The sequence below is a fragment of the Mytilus galloprovincialis genome, chromosome 1, assembly GCF_965363235.1.
Source record: "Mytilus galloprovincialis chromosome 1, xbMytGall1.hap1.1, whole genome shotgun sequence".
Taxonomy (NCBI): domain Eukaryota; kingdom Metazoa; phylum Mollusca; class Bivalvia; order Mytilida; family Mytilidae; genus Mytilus; species Mytilus galloprovincialis.
The window spans coordinates 20,353,410-20,375,263 of record NC_134838.1 but is presented as its reverse complement, the minus strand read 5'-3'; the positions used below and the strand labels follow the sequence as shown (position 1 = coordinate 20,375,263).

General features: G+C 32.5%; 1 protein-coding gene across 1 annotated transcript; it reads left to right on the top strand.

The window, feature by feature from the left end:
• The first annotated feature begins 9,833 nt into the window (after positions 1 to 9,833).
• LOC143068599 (phosphoglucomutase-1-like) lies at positions 9,834 to 20,252 on the top strand. The gene is made up of 9 exons (XM_076242792.1): positions 9,834 to 10,146; positions 12,188 to 12,350; positions 13,783 to 14,046; positions 14,721 to 14,911; positions 16,257 to 16,411; positions 16,852 to 17,103; positions 18,263 to 18,446; positions 19,176 to 19,310; positions 19,739 to 20,252. Exons 1-9 carry the CDS (start codon positions 9,901 to 9,903, stop codon positions 19,826 to 19,828), a joined length of 1,680 nt encoding a protein of 559 aa, XP_076098907.1. The 5' UTR covers positions 9,834 to 9,900; the 3' UTR covers positions 19,829 to 20,252.
• The last annotated feature ends 1,602 nt before the right edge of the window (positions 20,253 to 21,854 follow it).

Genomic DNA, 21,854 nt, shown 5'->3' with positions numbered 1-21,854 from the left:
TTGGTGTCTTTCGGCTGGTGTCTGCTCTTTGTTTTGGTTTTTGTCTCTTTGACACATTCCCCATTTCAATTCTCAATTGTATTGACACACAAACAACGATTAACAACAACGAATATCGCATGGTGCAGATATGGCTTGGTATAGCATCAAAATGTGTTAGATTTAAATCCGATTTACGTGGCAAAACATTGCCTTTTACCAATTAGACCTTACTTTGTAAATAAAAAAAACCCCTTTTGAACTTACACGCACTATGCAGCTACCAAAAAAAGGCATCTAACTGAACAAGAAAGTACTGTTTGACGAAAAACGTTTATTTGGTTGGTTTATATGCATTGAAAATTATGTACAGGTATGTTTGAGTACTACGAATGCAATTGTTTAATGAAACCGTCCATGAAGTAAAATCGCCGATTTTAAGCTGTAAGACAGGCTTAATTTTATGTCGATATGTTAAGTAAGATCTTTTAACTTATTTGCCATATTTTTTTTTAACTTTTAATTCAAAGAACGCGTCGCCAGTAAACTTGCGACCATCAAATCAACAACTAATGCCGTCGGAGCTTTAAAAAAAATACAACACATTTATCTCCTTAATGTTTAATTCCCATAACTGGGTTAGATGAGAAGACAAATAACTGAGGTAAAAAAAAAACAGCTGAGAGAACCACAGGATCTCAAGAAGGACATGTGGGATGAGCGTCTCCGGTTGTGCATTAATCTTCCACCATTCCAATACAAACTGAAGTAGAACTGTTGCTTTAGTGGGTGGTCCGTCCGTCTGCCTTTATGGAATATATTGATTCGTTCAGTCAAAATAGCTGCGCTCTCTGTATGTTTAAAACCGTGCCTTGAAACAACTCCGTGAGGGATTCATGAGTGGCATGTTGCAATGTGGTCTAAGTTCTGCCCTTTCCCCCTTTTACACAACGCCATGAAGGTTTTATATTCAAGAAAGTGTACTACAGTACTGTATAAAGGTCAGGCACACTTTAGATAGGACCAGAGAAAATCAAATTATTAGACAGGTGGACTTTGAATTGACGGGTTCAAAATACAAATATATTACTACAAAGGGACAAGATGATGGTGACCCGCTAGCAAGACAGATTTTCAAACTTTCTAGCGTGAAACTGAAATCTCTGGGGGCGATTCAGATTTTAAAACAGAATTCTACTTCGAACCTTGCTTTCTGAATATTGGAATTGATGCGGTCATGGAGGACACATAAGCACAATGGGACTGAAAATTTATCTAACGTTTCACAACGAAACAGGGAGACGTACATTATATATCACGTGCATGCCATGATGGAATGAGAGATTGATTTATGATTTGATGAACTGGAATGACTGATGATTATATATCATTTCCGCCATAAAAATACTAGTAAGCAAATGATGATAATAGACAGCAAAACTTTATATAAGAAACAAGTTGCTTTCTTTCAAAAAAGAAAAGCAATACATGAACCTAAGACCGCTGACTGCCGGGTCACCAAAAGATTGTTGCTGAATTTGTGTATGCTTTTGAATTGAAATAATTGACGATGAATAGAAGAAGCCAGTTGAACGTATATATTTACAGCTTCTATTTGAATAGTTATTTTAAAGCTCGACTATTTTATATATTACTTGGGAATGTACATATTTTTTCCTATTATAACCCATTGACAAATCCTAATTTCTACTAACCGGATGACTTAGGCAAATTGCATAAACCTATCGCAATATAAATTTATGCACTCAGTTTGCTTTATAATCTGGAATTTTGGATGCATTTATTTTATCTATCACATCTTTATATTTTGTTTCCTAAATGAATACCTTTATATTCGCAACTCGTATTTGAAGCTGTCTTTACTCATGGTATAGATGTTGTATGCGGTTAAACCTGTGGCATGCAATTGATTGGGACCTCTTATGAAGACAGAAGAGACTTATTTTTGGTCTCATAAAACATCTCAAATTATAAGGATTTCCTGATTTTATACTTAGATCAATTCAAACATTATACAGAGAAACTTAGTTTTGCCAAAGAATTTCTTAATTCAGAAGTTTATGAATACCTGTACACACTTTCAAAATAACCAATTTATATAAAAAGGTATGTAGATATAAAAAAAACGCCAGACAAGAGTTAAGTCTACAAAAAAAGCATCAGTAATGCTCGAATTAAAAATTTAAAAGGCTAAATACATTCCAAAGTTAAGGAATCTATTCCTTGGGTAGACAATCCTCAGCTTTTTGAAAAGGTCAAAGTTTATAATAGGACAGTGACTCAAAAAAGAAACAAAAGAGAAACAACTCGAGGTCAGAATACCGTTAGAAATGATGACCGTGCTTGAAAGTCACATGTAAATCTCTTTCTGCCGTGTCCTGAATTTAGATAACAAAAACGAAAATAAGCTTCCACGAGTGAATTTAATAGTATTGCAAGCAAGAAGTATTTTAGCGCACGAAATAGTAAATAGAAAGCATCTCACTGATACCATATATGTAATACCCAATGGGTATTAAATCTATGCTGATACTCAGGAAAAGAATACGCATTTGCGTCATCACATATCTTAATCTAATAGTTGCAATCGAATGTCAAACGGCTTACATTAAATGTTTTGACTCCGGATGCATTGACATTTTATCCAGAATTTTTGAGAACGCAAACCGATAATGAGCTTTTGAAATGTGATCTATAATGTGAATGAATCAAGACGTGTAGGATAGTTGGTCAACACAATTAATACAATTTTCAAAACCGTACCATAGTACAAATAAAGTTTAGATGCTATAAGGTTAAATTATTAAAACAAACAAACAAAAATTGAATTTAAATTTTATAATAAACTATAACGTTCCTGTTAGTAATTTTTTTCAAATTCTTTTGAATATATATAATATCAATAAACACGAACGTCAAGTATTTACGGATGGACTTTTTATTTATTGAATGAATCTATTTTTAAATTCTAACATTCCACTATGTGAATATATTACTATACAAAATATAAGCAAAGACTTCTAAATCCATACTAACAGTATAAAATAATCAACATTGGGGTTGTAATTAAATTTTGTTGTAACTATTGTAAATTATTTGTACGGTTGTTGTGAGCTGCAAGGATTTAAAATCATGCTTTATGAATTGAAAACACACAAGTATTTTTATTCACGACCGTTTAAAATTTAAATATTTAATAAATTGATCTTACTTTCCGTTTTATGGATATGTTACAGTAAATAGGTGAAATTAGGAATTACATGCAATTACTAAAATTTAGGAATTACTTGTAATTCCCGATGCACTTAGTAAATACAAGTAATTACTGAATCTGCCCAGTTATTACCAGTAATTACTAATTTTTAAATGAATTTTTACAGCTATTTACTAACTGTTAAAACAATGTTGTAATATGGTCAGCGGAAATAAAATTCTGGTAAATCTGATTAGAAGATCAGTGAATATTATCAAAAAGTGACCATTCTAAAATACAATGTATACCTTTTTGCTTTATTAAGGGGGCTTGCTGGTATAAAACCCTTTTTTTTTTAAATATAGGATTTCGCTTTTTTTTATAAATGAACTTTATCCTAGTACACTGACTAGAAAAATGAAATAAAAAAATTGGGTCACCGTTCTTTTGAGCTCACAATCTGCCTTTGAAAGAAGCATGCATTTTTGTTAAGGTACTTTTTATCTGTTGAACTAATAGGAGAAATTGAGGTAATATCGAAATATTGTTTTTTTTTTTAGAATTGTTTAGTTTTAGTATAGCTTATTTGACAACTATAATACAAGATATAGGTCACCGATGAGTTAAAAAGATATTTCAATTTTGTTGCCAAAAAATGGCATTTTTTAACCAATGGGAGATAATTTGGATCCTTTTCAATGAAATAAACAAAAATAAAGTCATCTGGGACAAAAACGATTCAATTTTTAGGGTTCATTTTTGTACCATACGATAAAGTAACAACTAGGAATAAACTTTTAATGAAAAAAAAATGTTTAAAGTTTTGCTGAAATTTTTAAACCCTCGATCCTCCTTAAAGGGGCAATAGCTATATAATACAAAAAAAAAAAAAAAAATTGAATCAAATTATAATTCGCTTTTGCAGATAAAATTTGGTTAGTTATTTTTTCAAAATAAGCTTAGAAAACGGCTGATGAGTAATCCACTTGTAAATGAATAATTCGGCCTCAATGTAACCGTTTAGCTGGAGAAGGGTTACACATGCATTCAGCTTTGTCTTACAATTTGAAAATGATTTTTATCGAGTTTCAAAAATTATAAAACAACCATTTTCCAGTCTCAATTCATAAACAAAACGATAGAACATACAGTCTTTGGTTCCTTTACCTTTAAGTAATCCCTGCAATCCCTAACCCGTTACTTTCTTATTTAGTATCTTGAATTATGACTCAAATTTAATACAAAATATCAAGTTAGTAAATAGCTGTAAAAATTACCAAAAAAATCAGTAAATACCTGCAGAGACATATAATATATGTCTCTGATACCTGTAATCACTGAAACCATCAGTAAACACACGTAATTACTAAATTGATTAGTAATTACAGGTATTTACTGAATTGTTTAGTAATTACGTGTAATTCCTAATTTCACCTATTTACTGTAACAGATATATTACAATACAAAAAAATAAATAATAACTACTCATAAAACATAAAAACTAAAATGGTATGAAATAATTAATGTAGAAATATAATGGTTATTGTTTATACACATTGTTTTTTGTAGGATGCAAGAATTTATTTAGATTTAATTTTAATGTTTCCTTGAAATGAATATTAAAAAATACCAAAGCAGAGTAGCTTGTCATATAAAATACTTTAATTGCAACTCTGAAAATATTCTGATTTCAATCATTGTTAGTTTCTCCAGAAACATAAATACAGTATTTATTTTGTATAATTAAAATACTTTTGATAAGAATATTATCTTTCTGTTTTCCGATCTAATATTATCTTTCTGTTTTCCGATCTAATATTAATATTTTAACCAGAATGTTATCTCCCGTAAGTCTAGTATGATGAAATACAAAGTATTCCGTGGTTAAATCTTCAAACATAATTAGTTTACATGTTATCGAGACAACAGACAATACCACGTTATAATTGACCCAGATACACACAGCGCACAGTGGTCGTTTTAAAACAAATATAATGGCTTCGTCAACGGCCATCAAGGAACCATATCAAAGACGTAGATAACAACCTGTTAAGACCTGTATAAATGACCGAAAACTTTAGAGTCGTTCCGAGAATTTTATTCTGACTTCCGGCCGAGAGATATCGAGTGGCCCATAGACACATCCAAAACTCGCCAATATATAAGCATGAACCCCTCCCCTCAGGGGGTTCATGCAAAAAATTTTCTATTTCAGTTGCACTGAAATTAATTGAGTTTCGGCATTCGGTATAAGTCTTTCAAAGTGTCCTAACTTGAAAAACTGTTGTATTATTCTGGTAAATTGTGAAAAATGCACCATTTGTCTGATAATTTTATTATCACTTAATACGGATGATCTGACAACTGTCCAAACGAGAGTGAAAATTTACCGTGCACTGGAAATATTATTATGTTGGATTGAAAATTTTCTTGATTCCGAATTCCTATAAATGTATTTCTGTACAATTGACATCATTGTGCACTTTTGAAAATTTAAAATAAGACATGCCTTAAAAAAGTTGTTGAGGTCAATGCATTTTTGTTATATAAAAAAAAACATTATTGTTGTTTTTTTTTTTACATTTTTTTTAATTCATTGTAAATTTACTTCCCCAGCTAATGTATGTAAATGGATGAAAATTTAAGCAGGACAGATCAAGTTGATCGTATATGTAAAATTATCTCATCTAAAATATCACTTTTATATAAAATTGAAGTATATTTGCCAATACACACAAGGCAACAGTTGAACTATTATATAATGCATATATTCTACCATAAATAGACTATTGTAGTTCAGTTTGGGAAAATTTATTACAAGAAGATTAAAAAAGAATCATAAAACTTCAAAAAAGAGTAGCAAGAATTATACTGGAGTGCGATATTTCTATTCCATCTAATATCATGTTTTCATCTTAAAAATGGCTATTCTTTACCGAAAGAATAAAATACCAACAATCAATTTTAATGTATAAAATTGTAAATGGACTAACACCTGATTACTTAGCAATGCTAAATATTGATGATGTGCAACACCACAACTTACGATCTGTCTCTAATAATGATTTGTTTGTTCCAAGATCAAATACAATTTTTTATAAAAAGTCTTTTCATTATTCTGCAACCAAAGTATGGAATAATATTTCTTCTTCTTCTTCCATATAAGAGTTGGGTTCCTTGAATGAAACGTTTAAACTCTGCGGGACTACGCATGGTGACATTACATATCTAGTCCCCTAAGGCTATATACAGTATTTACAATAAAATCAGGATGTTACGGTTAAAATTATGTACAATCGTCCAGTCTGGTATTAATGTGTTGTCTGTAGCCCTGAGCGGAAATCTTCAACTGATCCCGCTTCAGCAACACTGGCAGGTAATGAATTCCATTCCATGATTGTTCTTGGAAAGAAGGAGTTCCTGTAGACATCACTGGTGACTCTCTGTTGGTAAAACTTGTGTCCTCCACGAGTTCTACTGTCGCCACCTTTGAGGTAAGTACTCTTGTTGATGCCTATCAGCTCATTTGGATATGATAGAGCATGCATAGCCTGTTGTCATGGCGTCTTGTCTGTAATGTGTCCCATTTTAGATCTTCTAACATTGTAGTGACGCACCCTGGTGTGCGTGATGTGTAGTCATTATGGACAAATCTATCAGCTCTCCTCTGTATGAGTTCTAGTGTGTTGATGCTTGCTTGGTTGGTTGGGTCCCATATAGTAGAAGCATACTCTATGACAGGTCGCACGAGTGTTGTATAGCCAGCAGCCTTTACTTTCCTTGTACATTCTTTTAGATTTCGTTTAACAAACCCAAGTGTTCGGTTACCCTTGCTGTTACACTCTGGATATGTTTGTTCCATGAGAGATTGTTTGATATTGACACTCTTAAGTACTTGGCACTATCTACTGGTTCGAGTATGTGTCCATGTAGAATGTATGGGTATTGTATAGGTTCTTTGTTCTTTGGTGGTATCTGGATAATATTGCATTTTGTTGGATTGAATCTCATCATCCATGTTTTTTCCCAATTTTCTAACGCTTCAAGGTCTTTCTGCAGTTGTTCTCAACGGTATCTTTGGCGTTACTAATTTCCCTGTACAGTAGACTGTCATCAGCAAAGAGGCGGACGTCTGATTGAGTATATCCGGACATGTCATTGATGTATGTTAGGAACAATAAAGGACCTAGAACTGTGCCCTGTGGCACTCCTGCAGAACATCGTCTTGTTGAGATCTAGCCCGGCCCTTCCAATTTTTTTAAAAAAAATTTCGTAATGTTGAATTATTCAAGAAACATTGTTATAATCATTTTCTTGAAAATTATATGCAAGGCAAATAATTTGTTTTCCTTTAACAAAACTTTATCAAATATTGATTTATTACCATTTGTATATTTGAATAATAGAATTGTGTATATACATGTACTAGTAATATATATTTCCTATATTTTAACTGTTTAACGTATGAATGTATTATCAGAGAGTGTATATATGAATGTTGACTGTATGCGTGTATTTTGTTTGAGGGCCTCTTAAATGCATGAGTTTTTTTAATAGTTGTTAGTGGCTTTGAACTAGCAGTCAGATAACTGTGAGTATTCTCAGATCTGTTCCTAGTGTCTTTTTTTTTGTCGGGATGTACAAGTACCCGGCCACGTCCACTTGTATTTTTGTCCATCTGATGAGTTAAGTCTTTTTCAACTGATTTTTATAGTTCGTTCTTTATGTTGTACTGTTATACCACTGTCCCAGGTAAGGGGGAGGGTTGGGAACCCGCTAATATGTTTAACCCCGCCACATTATTAAGTATGTGCCTGTCCCAAGTCAGGAGCCTGTAATTCAGTGGTTGTCGTTTTTTTATGTGTTACATATTTGTTTTTCGGTCATATTTTTATATAAAATAAGGCCGTTAGTTTTCTTGTTTGAATTGTTTTAAATGTCTTATCGGGGCCTTTTATAGCTGACTATGCAGTATGGGCTTTGGTCACTGTTGAAGGCTGTACGGTGACCTATAGTTGTTAATTTCTGTGTCGTTTGAGTCTCTTGTGGACAGCTGTCTCATTGGCAATTATACCACATCTTCTTTTTTATACATTATAGATCAATATGTATGACCTTCAACACAGAGCCTTGGCTCACACCGAACAACAAGCTATAAAAGGCCCCAAAATTACTACTGTAAAACCATTCAAACAGGAAAACCAACGGTCTAGTATACATGTAATATGTTGGTTTTTTTTGTATCATTTTAATTTTCTCACGAGATAAAAATAAATATCATTTTTTTGTTTAGAAATATGCTATATATGATTTTCAGACAAATTAAATTATCTTAAAATTTATTATCAATGTTCACATAAACAAAAGCAACTGAAGACAAAACTTTGACCAAATAAACAAATATTCTTTAGACAATTTTACATCTTTTAATGACTTGTTTATGAAAATCTAACCAGGCAGAATAATAAAAAATAGGCACTGGCTACGGTTACATGGAAATGTAACAATAATAAAAGTATTATTGTTACATTGGAGACTAAATGCCGGATGCATGGTTGGGTAAGGACCTGTTTAATTACGAATGTAACAATAATTATTGAGGCTACGGTTACATTGCGTTATTGATACATGAAAAAAAGCAATGTACGATGGGACTAGTAATATATATGTACGAAATAATAAAAGTTGAGGACATTTATTACATACATTTATAACATACAATTTATTTACTGTAATTTTTTATTTACAATGACAATTTCTACAAATCCAGTAAGTTGTTTTTAAAGTCCGACACATTTTTGATGAACGGAAATTACGTCATCCACGGATACGTGTATACGTACATACATAATTTCTTAGTATTAAAGTAATAGTTAGCAAACTTTGCTTTTGATTATCAATTTGCGTCAAGTTATAAAGCTGTATGAAATGTATGTCTTGATATTGTTTCAGTTTCGTTTAAAACGCATCCCAAGTTTTATTTGTTTTTCACCATAAACAAAATTGGTCCAAAGTATAATGGCAGTAATAAGAGTGGGTGTGCAGTTAAATACTTTAAAAAAGTGAAACCATTTAACTATATTTTTCGCCTTTGACAGTCACACTCCTAATCTTGAGTAGTATCTTTAAGAACATCAAAACCATTAATACGTAGCAAAACTATTCAAGTTGTACACCATTTGTTGAATAATAATATTTTATTATTTATCAGTATTAAATTACAAGTATTGTTTAGTACATATGAAAGAAGCAATACAACTATAGAATATTTAAGTTTAATCAATCTAGCGTACATTGCTGTTTTTCATGTAACAATAACGCAATGTAACCGTAGCCTCAATAATTATTGTTACATTCGTAATTAATCGGTTCCTTACCCAACTTTGCATTCCGGCAATTAGTCTCCAATGTAACAATAATATTTTTATTATTGTTACATTTCCATGTAACCGTAGCCAGTGCCATGAAAATAACACTAGTTCTAATTGAGGTACCCTCTTTAAATAAAGAATTTTATATTATTATTATTATTATAATAAAAAAAAAACACGACCTAAATAAAAGATTTCAGATATGTACGAAATCGTGGTGGTACGAGTTAACATATAAGTCGCCACCTTATCGTTCCTCTTTAAAATACTTGTAAGGTCAAGGTCAAGGTCGTAACTTTGCAGCATCCTTGTACAACGTATCGTATACAGAGAATCATGTCGCTGTCATCTACTGCAGTTTCCACGAAACCTTTTGAGGGTCAAAAACCGGGAACAAGCGGACTAAGGAAAGCTGTCAAAGTGTTTCAGCAAGAAAATTACACAGAAAACTTTATTCAATGCACACTGACCGGTGCACTTGCAGAAAAACTGACCGGCTGCACTTTAGTGGTTGGCGGAGATGGAAGATATTTCATGACTGAAGTAGCTGATAAAATTGTGAAGATTGCAGCAGCTAATGGGGTAAGTTTATTTGAAGCTAAAGAAAACAATCCATGAAAAATTGTCTTCATGTTAGTTATGCCTATGGTCATATATGAAGACAAATGGAAAATGTCCTTCCATCCGGACAAATGCAATGTTCTCACCATCAGCCGCAAAAACAACACCATTCCAACATCTTACACATTGCATGGCCACAAACTGGAACCTGTCAAAAGTGCTAAATACCTTGGTTGCACCTTCACATCCGAACTGAAGTGGAATGATCATATCAATAATATATGTAACAAAGCCAATAGGACAATAGGCTTCCTTAAGAGAAATTTAAACATAGGAGCAACTTCAGTAAAAGAAAATGCATACAAAAGCCTCGCAAGACCAATAATAGAGTATGCAAGTCCAGTATGGGACCCATACTTTAAAACGGAAATAGATCGTTTAGAAATGGTCCAGAGAAGAGCAGCAAGATACGTTTCCAACAAACACCATAACCACTCAAGTGTCAGCAAAATGATTGAGCACCTGGAATGGCCATCTCTGGAAAAAAGGCGAAAAGACGCTAGGCTAACTATGCTCTATAAAATAGAACACGACAAAGTGGCTGTAACTAAGGAAGGTCGTCTTATGCAACCAACACGACTGTCGAGGAACATGCACGACAAAAGTTTTCAAATTCCTGCAAGCAGAAGTGATTACAGGAAATACTCCTTTTTCCCAAGAACAATCAGGGATTGGAACGCTCTCCCTCCTGGGGTAGCTTCAGCACCGTCAGTTGAGGCCTTTAAAGCCTCACTGACAAAGCTGAACTAAATTATCGAATTGGGGGGGGGGGGGGGGGGGGGGGTCTGTATGCGCACCTAAGTCATGGCATAATAATCAGCTCGTTGATTGTGGCCATTATCAGGCAGAAGCAGAAGCAGAAGTCAGATAATTCTGTTTTCGTACCTCATATGAATTTGTACAAATTATGCATGCTTATTATGCCCAACCTTGGGGCATTGTGTTTTCTGTCTGTGCCTCCTTTCTTCTGTCCATTTGTCTGTATATCCAACTTCAGGTTTAAGTTTTTGGATGCGAGGTAGCTTTTGATGAAGTTGAAGTTCAATCATTGAATCAACTTGAAACTCAGTACACATGTTTAAAGTTTTGACCCCGTTTTCATGGTCCACTAAATATAACAAGGGTTCAAATTAGGGGTGGTCTGAGGTCGGTGACCTTCCACTATTGCTATTGGAGTTTTGTTTTGGTAACTAACTATGCCAAACAGACGTTTCGACTTGAAAACAAAACTTTGCCGACCTATGTAACCAAAATTACAAACCGATCTCAAAATTTATTTATCTTCTTCTATACATGGAGCCATTGGAGGGATTATCAGTGATTATGTTAAACTTTGTTTAATGCATACTATAAGAATAGGTTGATAATTGGTCCTTTTTCACAGTGTGAGCTATTGAAATTTGACTGACATCAATACCCATTAACACTGTGTGTGTGGGTCTAGAAGTTAAGACTGATGGCTACAGTACTGAAGGTCCGAGTTCGACTTCACTCAAGACGTCAAATTTTCAGTACATCAGTAGGGTGATTTTCACCCTCCCTCACACATCTCTGGTATCCTGGAGTTCAAACTAGATTGGATACTTCGGGGGTCTCGGTAGGTCAAAGTTGTTCCCATCTTGACCTGGAGATCAATCTTCTGAAATCTCTTCGGGTTGAATGTTCCCGCCAAGAAGCCTGGTGGTTCTCTCTGAGTACTTCGGCTTCCTCCACCATGATAACAGAGTTCCCGGTGTCCTACATACTCCCTTGGGCAGTGTTGGGTGGGGATGATTCTGGTGGTGGGATAATATTGTAAAGGACACATCTCCATTAATCCTTAGGGAGTGTACATGGATCCGCTGTACCCTTGCAGTCAATCAAGGGGTGTGTCTCAACTGGCGGAATCTCGAAGTACATACATACATACATACTGATCATTCAAATATGAATTAGTTATAAACATGATGAAGCTTGAAATGTTTTGTTTCAAAATATTTTGATTTAATTGTGTTGTTTACAGGTTTCAAGATTAATAATAGCACAGAATGGTCTGATGTCAACTCCAAGTGTATCCTGTGTCATAAGGAAGTATAATACAGATGGAGGGATCATAATGACTGCCAGTCATAACCCTGGAGGACCAAATGCTGATTTTGGCATTAAATTTAATATATCTAATGGAGGTAGGTACATATCTACACTATACATATATAATTTATGCCCGGAATTAAAGTGAATATGCTTATATGCATGCAAACACAAAGAAGGTTATGGTTTATTTTTTGCTCCTACTTACATTTGTACTTGTACACACATTATGTACCTTTTAAAAAAGCATGTAGTTACATTTAACATTGTACAAGCACTACTCAAAATCTTAATGGAAAAACAGCATTGATTAATTGTCAAAAGGTCCACAAATTTTGAAATTAGCAATCTCCAGATGATTATTGAAAATTTGTTCATCCTTATTGTTTCCTTAAAAGGTTCATGTGGACCCTATGGCTAGCTAAAATGGCCGTATTTTCACCTCAAAATTTACTCTGAGTACAGACAAACCTGCGCATCTGTAAATTTTTTCAGGCATAGCATGCCCTAGATAAATGAATTTTAAATATATTTTATGTCTGAAAAAAATTAAACCTTACCAGGATTTTGACGTGCACTTTTTTTCATTCCTCAAGAAGGTACCAAAATAAACTAAGTTGGGAAACAGGTTTGAGAACTTCCCCACAGGTAAAAATTAAAGTGAGCATTTTCAATTGACATGGACATTAGATGGACAATCGAACTTGACAATAATTGGTTATTTAAACTGTGTACCTGAGTGGACCATATCAAGGTAAACTCAACTGTTTGTTAATTTTATCATCTTCTGCACAGACGAAAAAAAGTGTATGGCAAAATCCAGTTAAGTTATGAATTTTCTAAATCATACAATGCATTTGAATTCTATTTATCTAGGGCATGCTATGCCTTAAAACGTTTCCAGATGCGGAGGTTTGTCTGTACTCAGAGAAAATTTTGAGGTGAAAATACGGCCATTTTAGTCATAGGGTCCACATGAACCTTAAAAACAATACTTTATATGTTCAAGATTTTCTCTTTCCTGCTGGTATGTGATAGTTGGTTTGTCTCTTTCAAATGGTTGATTGTTTACCTTAGACGATCTGAAATCTTCCTCTACACTTGAAAGAAAAAGTTACCCCTTTAATATAGTAAAAGTAATGAAAACCAGTTAACTTTGAAAATTCAATTTAATCAAATCAAAATAAGGCCTGTGTATTAGTGACTTATGAAAGGGAAATAAGAAAATTGAGGTGTAGAAAACGAACGAGGTCAATACAAATGAACAACAAACAATTGTCTGTGTGTCATGTGTCAGAAGACAAAAATAAAACTGAACTGAAAATCAAAATTTGAACTATATGGACTCCTGTGAAAACCAAGCAAAGTAGGAAGGACATGCCTTACTAATTTATATCTTTAAAACTTGATGATATTAAATGCCAACTTTTAGTAGCCTTTAAACTTAGAGATTGATAGTTTTGACTACTTTGATTGTTTCATTGATAGATTTAGTAAAATTTGCACTTTTTTGTTTGTGTTTTCCAGGTCCAGCTCCTGAAGCAGTAACCAATGCCATGTACCAGCTAACAACTACCATTACAGAATATAAAATATGTAAAGATCTAAATGCTGACCTCTCAACACTTGGAGAACAAAAGTTCCAAGTTGATGGAAGACAATTTACTGTACAAGTGATAGACTCTGTAGCAGATTATGTAGACTATATGAAAGAGATCTTTGATTTCTCTGCTATAAAATCTTACTTATCATCACCTGGAGTTGATGTTCTTCTAAATTCTATGAATGGAGGTTTGTTTCATCACTTTTATGAGTTTCATAATAGATAAAGAAATTCACATCCACAATGAGTTCATGAAAAAATACATGTAGTTCTCAATATAGATGTCACTGTTATTTAGGTTTATATATTATCACACAGTAATTTTTCTGACAAGTTTTGCATTTTGCATTCCACAGTTTTATGTGATTAAGAAAAATTGACATCTTTGTCCTAGATCTAAGGTTCCATCATGCAAAACATCAAATGAACTGTTATATATATATATGCACACTATGATTAGTCATCAAGTCTTTTATGTTATAAAAAAATGAAATGTGAAAATGTTATTTGCCAAATAAAATTTGGATAAATACATGTACATGTAAAATGTATATAAAAAAAATATTAATAAGAAGTAATTTAATACTGGAAGTAGATTAGATAAAAATAAAACCACATACATGGTAACTAATGTCTCAGTTTATAAAATAGCAGCTGCTATGAAGTAGTTTAGTCTTAAATTACAAAATTTTAACTTTTAGAAAAATACTTAAAATTTCATTTAAATTGTATGAGATATAATTGAAAATGGAACTATAATGTTTTTAATTATATCTTTTAAGTGAAAGCAGAAAAGATTTTGTTGTTACAGTTATGGTATTAAAGGAACTGATGATATATTATATTAATTCTTGTATTTCAGTGATGGGTCCATATGTAAGTAAAGTAGCCTGTGATGAGCTTGGAGCTTCACCATCCAATATAGTGAACTGTAAACCATTACAAGACTTTGGAGGCTTACATCCTGACCCTAACCTTACTTATGCTGCCGATCTTGTCACAGAATTAAAGAAAGGAAATCATAGCTTTGGTTGTGCATTTGACGGAGATGGGGTAAGCTAGAAATATCACATCATTAATTTGAAACTTTATTTTCAAGGTCACATGTGTTACATGTACATTATGTACTTTGAAGGAAAAAAAATCAGAAATAATTGTATAAATAGGTACACTACTATGCTTTCATATATGATAAAGTTTAGTTGTTACACATCAAAGGTCATGTCTAATTGTATAAATAGGTACACTATGCTTTCAAATATGACAAAGTTTACCTGTTACACATCAAAGGTCATGTCTCATTGTATAAATAGGTACACTATGCTTTCATATATGATAAAGTTTAGTTGTTACACATCAAAGGTCATGTCTAATTGTATAAATAGGTACACTATGCTTTCATATATGATAAAGTTTACCTGTTACACATCAAAGGTCATGTCTAATTGTATAAATAGGTACACTATGCTTTCATATATGATAAAGTTTAGTTGTTACACATCAAAGGTCATGTCTAATTGTATAAATAGGTACACTATGCTTTCATATATGATAAAGTTTACCTGTTACACATCAAAGGTCATGTCTAATTGTATAAATAGGTACACTATGCTTTCATATATGATAAAGTTTAGTTGTTACACATCAAAGGTCATGTCTAATTGTATAAATAGGTACACTATGCTTTCATATATGATAAAGTTTACCTGTTACACATCAAAGGTCATGTCTAATTGTATAAATAGGTACACTATGCTTTCATATATGATAAAGTTTAGTTGTTACACATCAAAGGTCATGTCTAATTGTATAAATAGGTACACTATGCTTTCATTTATGATAAAGTTTACCTGTTACACATCAAAGGTCATGTCTAATTGTATAAATAGGTACACTATGCTTTCATATATGATAAAGTTTAGCTGTTACACATCAAAGGTCTAATTGGTCCAACAATTATGAATTTAAACTGACCATTAAGAATTTATGTGAATGTATAAAAAGCTACTTTTCTTATCCTCAACATCTAGCCATGAATAAGATAATAAATAGATTTTTATAGTAAAACAGGATTAAATCACACATGTGTGACATCAGTGAACCCCTCACTGTTAAGTTAATGTAGTTACAGAAGAACTTAGTAGCAGATCTGTGAAAGTGAGCCACTGAGTCTATTTCATTTTGTCACTTTGATTTAAATCAAAATTATGTGACAGGTTCTATATCTCAGCCTTCCTAATACGGTCACTAAAAAAACTAATAAAGACTATCAAAAACAAAATTCAATAATTTCATTACTTTTTGTAAATTGAATTTTATTGTATTAATGATGCACAATTTTGCTTTTGATTTCCTGTTACTCATCCAATATTGAATTGATATCATTTATATTTTACAGGACAGAAATATGATTTTGGGTAAAAATGCTTTTTTTGTAAACCCATCTGATTCACTGGCTGTGTTGGCAAATAACCTAGAATGTATCCCATACTTCCAAAAAACTGGTGTCAAAGGTTTAGCTAGAAGTATGCCAACAAGTGGAGCAGTAGACAGGTAAAAAATAACACGCAAGAGTTTGAAGGTTTAACTAAAAGTATGCCAACAAGTTGAGCATTAAACAGGTTAAATAAACCAGCAAGAGCAGTCTTCAGGCTCAACCACAGGCCCACCAGTCTAGGCTTGTAAAAATCATCTGTACAAAGCCAATAGAATCTGAATAATTTTTTTGTAAAATTCAGCTTCTGTCGTGTAAATTTAAAAGTTTACTGTGAAGACTGAAGAGTTCAAAGGTCTAGCTAGCAGTACACTGTAATTCAGAAATTATGTTTGCAATGTTTATCTGAAAAATGTTAAAAGGGGTTTATCAATGCATTCTGTTAATTAATACTCACTGTCACAATTATACTTTAAGTATATTATTTGTATTCAATATTACAGGAGTGAGCAGCATTAGTAATTTTACCAAATAGTACATAAAATTCTTTTTACTTTAGGGTAGCAAAAGCCAAAGGTTTAGAATGTTTTGAAGTTCCAACAGGATGGAAATTCTTTGGTAATTTAATGGATGCTGGCAGGTTGTCGTTGTGTGGTGAGGAAAGTTTTGGTACTGGTTCAGATCATATACGAGAAAAAGATGGTTTATGGGCTATACTGGCATGGCTGTCTGTTTTAGCAAATAAAAAATGTAGTGTGGAAGAAGTAATTTTAGATCATTGGAAACAGTATGGAAGAAACTTTTATACAAGGTAAGTTTTATATTGGATTTATTTATTTTCAGTAATTTTCTGAGTGAAAAAAGCCAGACATAGGTTTTCTGTTCCAGGCCTCGCCGACAGTGGCGGCTGTGACAGCGGCAACAATGTATTAGTTTGTGATAAGATCAAGTTTAAAGTAAACCGCTAGTGGTAGGTCAATGATTTTTGGTATGCAGTTGTATAAGCATGGGCATATCTCATTTCCATGGAGATTATTGCCCCTGCCACCTTAGGCATGGTCTGATGACTTTGAAAATTTTGCTAATTTACATGTATTAGTTTGTGATTAGGTCAGTTCAAGGGGAACCATTAGTGGTAGGCCAATGTTAATTGATATGCAGTTGTATACTCATAAGCTTATCTCATTTCCATTGAGAATATTTGGCCTCACCCCATGGCCATCAGTCATAGTCTATTGGCTTTGAGTAGCTTTTGCTTAGTTTACATGTATTAGTTTGTGATTAGATCAGTTTAAAATTAACTGTTTATGTTAAGTCGATGTTACATTGTATTTGGTATTTAAATTTATTGGCATTTGCAAGTATCGCTTCCATGGAGATTATATAGCCCCACCCCTCATCATGGTTCATTGACTTTAAAATTTGTACCTAGTTAACAAGTTAATGTTAATGTTTGTGTTTAAGTTTGTTTAAAGTGATTAACTTATCTTAAGTCAATGGTATAAGATATGCAGTTGTATGAAAATTGGCAATTCTCATTTGCATGGAGACTGTTTAGCCATACGGCTAAAGTTATAGTTCATCAGCTTTGAATAATTGCATAACTTACATGTTAATCTATTGCTATATTTGATTTCAACATTTGCATTAATTCTTGTTAAATCAATTTTGGATTTATATTTTTTAGAGCAGTTTTACTAAAGGTTAAGTAAAAGGATATAATATTTTTGATATATTGAGGAATTTTCACATTACCGTAATAGATATTTTATTTGACTTAAAATTTCTGGACCTTTTTTCCCCTTTTCTATCCTTTCGGTTTTGTCTAGTGTAGAAGTCGTATGTCATAAATCAATACACAGATCTGGCAAATCTACAGGGTATCATAAATTGTGTTGAGTTCTTTGAGTTTATATTTGTGATAAAGACTGTTTTAATGTGTCTTTCATCACTTCTTCTTTCATTTTTAGGTATGACTATGAAAACTGTGAATCAGATCCTGCTAAAACAATGATGGACAATTTAAATAAGAAAGCTGATGACGGAAGTTTAAAAGGTCAAACTTTTTCATCAGGAGGAAAATCATACAAAGTAGCCATTACAGATAATTTTTCATATACAGACCCAATAGATAAAAGTGTCAGTAAAAATCAGGTATGTCTGGTTTTTTCAAATTGGTATAGGATATATGATGATCTAAGGCTGAAGCATAACAAAATTAATTTGAATTTATCTGATAAAAATAAAGGATAAGAGGGTCAATATTTTTTATGCCACACCTAGGAGCATAATGTTTTTCAGTCTGTGCTTCCGTTTGTTTTCCTGTCCCACTGTAATAACCCTAACCATTAAAGGAACCTTATGCTACCTCTGAAGTACAGGGCTCTGTAATGTATATGAAAGCCAAAAATCCATTAATCATGTTACTGTAAAAATAAAACATCTTTTTATTGAATCCAGCAAGGCAGCAATACTTAATATGCTAACAATGGCTCTGTTGACCCACTTCCTGTTTGACACTTAACATTGAACCTTAACTTGCAGCAATTACTCTTCATTCCTGTTGTCTTTTCAAACAAAACACCAATATTGTATCTATGGTCTGCATGCTAAATATGAAGTTTGGCCTCAACACTTTAGAATTTTGCCAAAAATAGAAAATCTTATTAAAACTCAATATTTTGAGTTAAATTTGTATGCAGGGAATATTTAGATTTACTTTACTTATGTTCTTGTGAAACTAACAACCAGGCAAACTATAGGAATTATACATATATTTGGATCAACTTGACTATCGGTAAACTGTTGCCGTACATTTTATTTAAGGGTATGAGAATAATATTTAGATCAATTCTGGCTAATGTTCTGTTTATTTTATTTCAGGGTTTAAGAATTATATTTGAGGATGACTCTAGGATAATTTTCCGTTTGAGTGGTACAGGTAGCAGTGGAGCCACAGTAAGAATGTATATAGAAGGATACGAGTCGGATGCAGCTACATTTACTAGAGATCCTCAGGTATTGACTATTTGTTACTATATACTTCATAATACTTCATTATTGCAGCTAAGTGGGTAAGCAAAAGTAGTAAAGATTCTATAACAATTCATCTATTAGTTGATATTTATCATTCACGTAAGTTCTGGCCAAAATGTCAATAATGTATATTATTCCTTCAAAAAATTCCCAAATTTGTTTGGTATCAATGAAAAATTTAAAGAATTCAGGTTGAGGCTCAGCACAACAAGTCAAGACTATAGTATTTTAAAGTGGTGGGTGTTAAAAACCAAACAAAAAACAGAGACACCTATTTAAAAAAAAAAATTGATTTGTGCTTGTGTTTGCTTAAATTGGCAAAATTGGTAATTCAGAATGTGAAGAGTTATCTCCCATTGACCATTTCAAAATGTAGCATTTTCTTACAATATTTTCTTTTACATTTCCAGGATGTTTTGAAGCCATTGATAGATATAGCATTACAGATTTCCCAACTTAGAGAATTAACTGGAAGACAGTCTCCAACAGTTATAACATAATCATTACATATAATTTACAAGGACAATCTGAAATGTTTGGGGGGATTATCATAGCATAATAATATGTGGGGAATTTTATAGTGGTTATTTATTATTTAATACCAAAATAAGTACTCCTGTATTTTGGAGGATAAGATTCTGTTTTATCTAATTGAGAAGCACAAATACAATATATTTTATAAAGCCATAAAGTTTCGAAGCTTACTTTGTTGAAAATGAAGTCTGTTTTCAGATTGATTGTGAGTGATAACTAGTATGCCATATCCTATTTTGTTTTATATGTCAAGCTTATTTTCTCTGTTACAATATTAAGTTTTTTTCCAGAATGTTTTTGTAAAGCTTTTTTTTGAAAATAGCATTATTTAATATCAGAATAATTTGTTATGTTTATATTATTATAAAATTAAAACATTTTTAACAATTACCAGTTTGGCTTATTCATAGACATTTCATCAATTTCAATGCTTCTTATGCCCCACCTACTATAGTAGAGGGGCATTATGTTTTCTGGTCTGTGGGACTGTACGTTTGTCCGTCCGTCTGTCCCGCTTCAGGTTAATGTTTTTGGTCTAGGTAGTTTTTGATGAAGTTGAAGTCCAATCAACTTGAAACTTATTATACATGTGCCCTATGATATGATCTTTCTAATTCAAATGCCAAATTAGAGTTTTGACCCCAATTTTATGGTTCACTGAACATAAAAAAATGATAGTGCAAATTTCAGGTTAAAGTTTTTGGTCAAGGTAGTTTTTGATAAAGTAGAAATCCAATCAACTGGAAACTAATCAACTGGAAACTTAGTATACATGTTCCCTTTGATAAGATCATTCTAATTTTAATGCCAAATTAGAGAATTTATTCCAATTTCACGGTCCACTAAACATATAAAATGATAGTGCGAGTGGGGCATCCGTGTACTGTGGACACATTCTTGTTAAAGAATATATTGGATTATATTTGTGAAATATTATATTTTAAAAGGCTAATTTTACAGCTGATACTTGCAATCATATTGGGTTATATCTTTTTTCAACCTCTTTGGATCATAGTATATCTTCATTCTATTATTTAGAATTGACTCAAACATGTGACATGGCAGAGGAGCACCCTAGCAGATTAAGATTACAAGAAGATAATTATTTAAACAGTTAACACAGAATAAAAATATTATGGGTTAACCAAAGCTGTAAAGAAAGGTTTTTTAATGATTCTTTAAAATTTGGAACAGTCTTTAACCCTTTGCTCCATAATCATAATGACGCCACCCCGTTTACTCCATAATGACGCCTTTTGACACCTGTGTAGTACCTCAGTTGAAACGCTTTGACTACGAAATGTCTGTGTCAGACTTAATAAATTTGTATCTATTATGAAAAGGATATTCATAAGAATATCTGACTTCAATTTATTTGATGAAATATTTGTTTTTCGCAATGTATTTATACTTTTAAATAGAGCATATTTTCAGCAATTTATTGAAAAATCCTATGCAAAATCAAGTATGCAACAAAAAAAATCCATTGAGGAAAGGGTTAAGAGTTCAGTGAGGTTCTTGTACTATTTTTTTTATTATTAGTTCTATTATTTACCTTTTGTAGGATTACAGTATTAAAGGAGAGAATGTTGAAATCTCAAAAAAGTAATCCACACCACATACTGATATTCAAGTGCCTGTCCAAAGTCAGAAACTTTGTTGATAGTTGTCTTAATTTATTTTAGTTTTGTTATGAAGAGAATTTGCTGTTGTTGGCAGATCTTTGATAGTTTCTATTTAATTTATTCACTATTTAGAGATATTATATAGACACATGTCTATTATTAAAGACTGTATTTTGCCCTCTAGATGTCTCTTGATTATTTGTGTCAATGGGTTTCTGTCTCATTGAAGTACATCCCACATCTCCTTTTATTCACATTTGCTATGTAGACTTGAGAATCAAAGCATGTTTCATTGCCTCCTGTGAGACGTGTTGCGAGGGACATAGAAATACAGGCAGTCTGTCTGTCCATGCATCTTTCCTTCCAG

Coding starts and splice junctions, on each gene's coding strand:
- LOC143068599 (XM_076242792.1), top strand. CDS start 9,901: ATGTCGCTGTCATCTACTGCAGTTTCCACGAAACCTTTTGAGGGTCAA. Junction 12,351..13,782: donor ATTTAATATATCTAATGGAG/GTAGGTACATAT, acceptor TGTGTTTTCCAG/GTCCAGCTCCTGAAGCAGTA. Junction 18,447..19,175: donor AAAGTGTCAGTAAAAATCAG/GTATGTCTGGTT, acceptor ATTTTATTTCAG/GGTTTAAGAATTATATTTGA.